General features: G+C 34.8%; 1 protein-coding gene across 1 annotated transcript; it reads right to left on the bottom strand.

The window, feature by feature from the left end:
* Nucleotides 1-4,637, bottom strand: LOC105162425 (calcium sensing receptor, chloroplastic). Its single transcript, XM_011080433.2, has 6 exons — nt 4,329-4,637; nt 3,838-4,071; nt 2,912-3,104; nt 1,286-1,427; nt 605-736; nt 1-463 (listed from the first exon to the last, which is right to left on the bottom strand). Exons 1-6 carry the CDS (start codon nt 4,539-4,541, stop codon nt 226-228), a joined length of 1,152 nt encoding a protein of 383 aa, XP_011078735.1. The 5' UTR covers nt 4,542-4,637; the 3' UTR covers nt 1-225.

Genomic DNA, 6,342 nt, shown 5'->3' with positions numbered 1-6,342 from the left:
TTATCCCCATAGAAATACATTTCTCTTAACATCCCTTAACAGGGAGCTGGATTTCCATTGCATTTAATCCAATCTGATTAACATGCTTCGGAGCAATTTTGGACACAATATTACTCAATAAAAATGTTGAATGACCACATATTGATAAATTACATCTGAAAATTGGAGTGACCTACAGCAGAGTAAGAATGTAACTGAACAAGTCGAAGATTACAAGTGAAAACCTTAGTCAGAGCCGCCAGGCAGCAACTTCGTTGAGCTAGATGTTCCGAATCGTCTAGCTGCTGCAGGAATAACCCTCGATGGTGATAACACTTGTGCAAAAGATAGATTATACGAATCAGTTCCTAAGCGGCTCTGCAACCAGCCTTTGCTTCCGGAGAAGCCATCAGTCACAATCCAGCAATTCTTGAACCCAAGTTTAGTCAACGTCTTAGCTACTATTTTAGCTGAATCAGAGTACCTAAATGCGTTTGTAAAAGCACAATGTGAGTTGCTTTGTTAAGGTACCAAATCAAGGTAAAGAGAAGATGGGCATGGTGAAATTTATGTTCTGCTACTTACTAAATGCTAAAGTAATAAGCAAAAGGTTAGGAGGACTTACGAGTCCAATATTACGATGTTGGAACTTTTGTTGATCTTCTTTAGATAAGAGATCTTCAATGCCACCAATTCAGCTTCTACTTTCTTGACACTTCTGACAAGACTTCTGAGCTTGTTTGGTAATTCTTCCAATCTGAAACAGTTAACAGAGGTACAAACTTATTAGGTTTGATGCCTCAAATCCAATAATTATTGGAAGAATTTAAGGAACAGAGGCTATTGCATCTTAGACAGCGTAAATGGTTCATTTCATTCCATTTCCGCTTTGTCGAGCTAATGAATTTTCCAGAACAATGTCAAGACAGTTAATCAACATACTGTTCTATGTTATTTAGTCAACATCAATTATCAGAGCTAGCATAAAGAGGATAACTTTTAGTTTAGTACATATAGAGGTCATGTAGAGCCGAATGTGAGAATTATTCCAATTTATCGTTCGTCTTAGAAATAATTCTTACCCGGAAAAAGGAAATAAAAATTTAAGGACAAAATCGATCTCTTTTGTCATATACTGATAGAAACTCCAAATGATTCAAAGAGAGAGGCCAAACAAAATTCTCAATTTGTATACCAAGAAAGTGATAGCACATTATGGAATTTACCACCAAAGCCCAGCACTGAGGTGTTCAATAGTCAACATTCATTCTACAGAAAAACTGTTTCTCAGGAAGAGTGCACTCACGGGATTGATATCAATTTGTTTTTAGCACTGGATGGAAGGCGAGGAATGCCAGCCTTGTCTTTATCCTTCTCTGACCTTATGTCAATCATAATGTAGTTCTTTGTGCACATGAGATCCAAGGTTTGAGCGGGAGTTAGCTCACCTAGAGAATAGCATCCATAACCAAAATGAGTACAGTCATCAAACACTTAAATGAAAGCAGAAAATCAACAATGTGGGTGAGCTTTCTGTGCTGGTTCACAAAAGACTAGAAGATACAGCTGACTGAAAATTTTCAAAGAAATTTGGAGATGGTCCATAGCTTGAATCTTGCTTTTCTTAGGTCTTTCGCCTTCTAGGACGTTATGGATAGTTATCCAATTCGTGGAATTGGTTTTTCAGCCAATAAATGTAAGAGTATTCTGAACTATTTTGTATCCCTGAGATATGATTAAGCATCACTGTCCACCAATCGTATTTCACACTGAAGTTTCTATGATCACTCAACAACAGATAGCCTTCGAGCCAAAGCGCATAAATCATGCACATTTTATATGGACATCATAAATCTTCTCACAGGATTTTATGAGGTTATCCCAGTTCTTCAATGTTTATGTTCTATAGGAAAAAGGAATAGTATTACTAGATTTATTAGAGCAATTGATCACTGTGTCCTCGCAGCAGAATGCATTATTTTGGTTGCGCCTTGCCAAGGACGGATAAAGTAGTGGAGGCCATCTCTAAGATGTCCCTGATAGTGCATAACTCCTTGAGTGGCTATTACCTTCTTCTCACACAAAACAGTCAAATCTTTGCTTTTAGATTGTTAAGCTATGTTTTTGCTTTTTACCTCTATAAACACGTCTCTATGCTTTAAAACCTGTGTCAATTCTCTGTTAGATCGGGTCACACAAAGACTGACAGTGGAAGTTGGGTTCCATGTTTGTAGTTTCCTTGACCAGTCCACGTAAAAACCTAGACAGCTGTGCAAAATGCTTGTGTAATCTAATACCCATGTCTCACCAATAATTGTACATGTTGGCACTATTTTAAGGGTAAATTACAACTTCTCCTTAGGTTTGGCATAATTATAAATACTTGTTCGTTTTTTTGAAAAATTACAAATACCCTATCTAACAACAAGCCCATTCCATTAACCTTCGCTAGGTTTCCATCCAATTTTTATATTGAACTGACCAACATGTCCTTTTGGGTTATGAAATATAATTATATATATTTTTAGAATTTTCTAAAATACTTTTATGGACTAATATGACACATGGATTATTTATTCTACCCACCCTCAAGTTTTTTTCACAATTTTTCAAACTTGTTTTGTAAAAAAAAAATTCAACAAGGTAAAGTAATAATATCCACTTCACTTGTGCAGGGGCTACATGATTGTTTTTCATTTGAGGGGGGTATTCATAATTTTCCTAACAACGGGGTATTCATAATTATACTAAACCTTAAGAAATGTAGTTATAATTTTACCCTTATTTTAATAAACAAGAATTTATCCACATTGCATATTTCCTTACTATCTTCAAAATTATGGTTCTTTTAAGTGTACATCGTAACTAGTCCAATGATCTCATAGTACAAATGAAATAAGGAAATACTAATCAACCAAAAAGGACAAGTTACCTTGGTAACCTCGAAAGCTGAAGGAAATGGCGGAAAAGACAGGAGGAAGTAAGAAATATGCAATTACTAATGCACCACCAGCCCCCAAAATTACAGCAGGTTCTGCTGATGATATGGTTTCAACAGTGGAAGTGGCTATGGGTTTGGCCTCATCAATCATCTTTGTTGTCTGCTGAGCTGCATCAGCAACTGTCTGCAATCACAACGATCAATATACATTGATATTACTTTCCTCAACATGCATGGCAAATGCAAAAATTCCAGGAGCATTTGGGGATTTAAAATGACTGATTCACAGTCAAACAATTTCACTGAATTCCGCAAACCGAAGAGCAAATTCCATTGATCTGGTAGTAATATAATAATGTGCTTAGACACTTACAAATTTCTCATGATTTTAGGCATCAGCAAATCAAAATCTATTGTCAGTTGTCTTCCAAAGTGGGAAACTAAAACAACTGCTCAAACATTTACCAGCCTGTAAGATAATTAATAAAGCCATAAACTAAGTACAGATGGGCTGCATGATAACTTTGCGCATCCATACAACAGATCATCACTATCCTAGCAAAATTTTAAGGAACCAAGAAAAATTAGATGAATAATCTATATAAAGAATTGCAAAATAGCATCACCAAAATTCTACTCCTGACCGATAAAAATCAACCCAGAATTCAAATTTTGTATTTCAATTTCTACATGACTTGTTTCTATATGCCCCATTCTTTTTCAACAAAGAGTAAAGTGATTGAGACTTACAAATCTCGGATGAAAGCACTTTTCTAAAGGAATTTAATAAAATAATGTATTTTTCACATCAGTCTACTAAAAAGCAATAACTAAAGAGCTAAGCAACAAAAATATTTTCGGAATGGAAATTTATCAGTTCTTATCAACAGAGCCGAATCTCAAATTTATCATTGTACCTTAGCTGCAGTTACCACTTGCTGAGTGTCAATTCCAGAACCCTGGATGGCTTCTTGGGCTTTCTTAGAAGCCTCTGAAACCAGAGGAGAAGCTATCTTCACAGCCTCATCTCCAGCTTGCTGTAAGATAGGCAATGCAGGCTTCACAGCATCCGCCACTGCTCCAACAACTTGGCTGGCGGTGCTGAAAAAATTCGATCCCAATTCTTGAAGCTGATCAATTGCCGACTCCACCTGAGAATTCCACTAAGATTATGCAAGTTCAAGTAAAGGGTCGGGGATGGAACAAACACAGCCCTATCCAAAAACCAACGAAGTTCCTATTTTTCAGCATTGTTCAAATCATCAAGTTCTTCAATTTACAAAAGGTGAGCAAAAGACCAAGTAAATTCAGAAATGGGCTCTCACTGAATTCCAAAACTCAATCAGTAAAGAAAATGCTAGAAACACACGGATGAAAAATGTGAATATCGCTAGTAGGAATTTCCCACCTGAGTGAGAGAAGAGACAATCTGTTCTTTGGGCAAGATTTCAGCTCTAGCCTCATGGGGAGCTGCAAAGAGAGCAAAGAGAGGCAAAATAGCAGTAGCTGGCAGTGATAAAGAGTTGACTTTAGGAGGAAGAATAACGCTCTTGGGCGGAGTCTGCGGCGGAGACAGTTGAAGAGACGGTGGACGCACAGCGGATGAAGCTCTGAGGGCCATCACCTTCTGCCTCTTGCCACCGCTCTCCGAAGTGTGGTTGGTGTGGGTTCGTTTGGAGAAATGTGTGATGAGAAATGGAACTGCATTCGTCTTATGGGTTTCAGCCTTTTGGGTGGTGTGTGCTGACTTGGCAGTTTTCTGTATTATAATGGATCAACGAGTTAACGCCACGTGGAAATTAAGATTAGAGAGGTGGGCCAGTTTTAATTCTTTCCTTCACATTTTGTAGGTGTTTTCAACTTCACACTTTTTAATGCTAGCCATTGTCACACCCTATTTTTGTATATAATGTTGTATATTTTAAAATATATTATAAAAAGAGTAAAATATAAAATTTTGTACATTATATTAATAAAAAACAAAGAAAGAAAAAAAATTATCAATTAATGTAAATGTTGAAGAGTTGAATAAATTAATAATTTTATTATGAAGGATATTTTTTAATTCATAAAAAATTGATATGGCTATATCATTAATCGCCGTTTGTGAATATAAAGAGTCTTTTCTTTTTATTAATATTGATGAGATTGCTATTATGTTTGGTTTCTTTTTCTGCCATCTCTGAAATGGTCTGCAACAGAGAACACATTTGGGTTGAATTGATTTGAGTTGTTTTTGTATATTTTATTTAATTTTGGGTTGTTTTGTAATTTTGTCCCAATTTACATTATTCCTAATATAAATTAGGGCTAACCTTCCCTTAGGGATAGTTATATATTTTTGCATATGCGCCCCTTGAACTTTTTCTGAATTTGAGATATGCACTTGGGTTCAGATTATTTATGGGCACCTATAATTCGAGTATTCTCAGCAATGTCTCATCTCATGTGCGCGACTATAAGAAGATTAAGAATCAGTCCACAATTACATTGCCTAAATTCTAAGAATACTTGTAGGAGTATAAACGTGTTTGTCAAATTCATAAGCTATATAAAATATATCTATCTACATGTGCTAAATGAAGAAAGCTAATAACCCTTTAAATAGTTGTAAAAATTTGACAATTATAGAATATTAATTGGCCTAATTAAAACTCATAATACCATAATAAACATAATTATAAATAGGACACATAAATATATAAAATATAACGGTCAAATACTTATTAAACTTCGTGAAATCATAATTAAATCATCATAATAATGGGATCATAAACCTCAAATAAATATCAAATTAAATTGACACATTAAGATCGAATAAAGTGTTGCAAATAATTTAATAATGTGAAAAATTTTTAAAACTTATTTCCAACAATTTAATTCCATTCAACAATCAAACTTAGTGTCACACCACAGATAAGCATAACAACAAATTCACATATCAACAAGAAAATCAAGACAAAAACCAATAATTAACCATCAAGTGTACAAACAACAAGCATATATGTATATATATAAATTCAATTAATTATAATTACCTCAATCTCAAAATGACTACGTTAGTAGAATGTGCTGCTCAACTCTCTATTTTATCCTCGTGTCCTATAATAAATTATAATGCTTAATGATGCCCCCTCAAAAGAATTTCCTTGAAGCCCAAGATAAGGAGTAATCCAACCAGAACTAACTTTTTAACCAAAAGTAATAGATATTCATATTCTCAAACAAACTGGACAAGCTTCAGTCAAAGGGTTATTATATCTTCATCTACATAAGTAAAAATCACAAATTAATTTTTCTATTGAGCAGCTAACGCGTGCAGCTTTCCAACAGTGTATGATTTGATATAATTGTTTCTTGCAGCTTGCTCCATGGTCTCCTATAAATTGATTCTTATTTTGGTAACACATTTTCTCATACTC

Source organism: Sesamum indicum, linkage group LG1, assembly GCF_000512975.1.
Source record: "Sesamum indicum cultivar Zhongzhi No. 13 linkage group LG1, S_indicum_v1.0, whole genome shotgun sequence".
Lineage (NCBI taxonomy): Eukaryota > Viridiplantae > Streptophyta > Magnoliopsida > Lamiales > Pedaliaceae > Sesamum > Sesamum indicum.
Note: the sequence above shows the minus strand (reverse complement) of the source record. Positions and strands in the feature narration are given on the sequence as shown.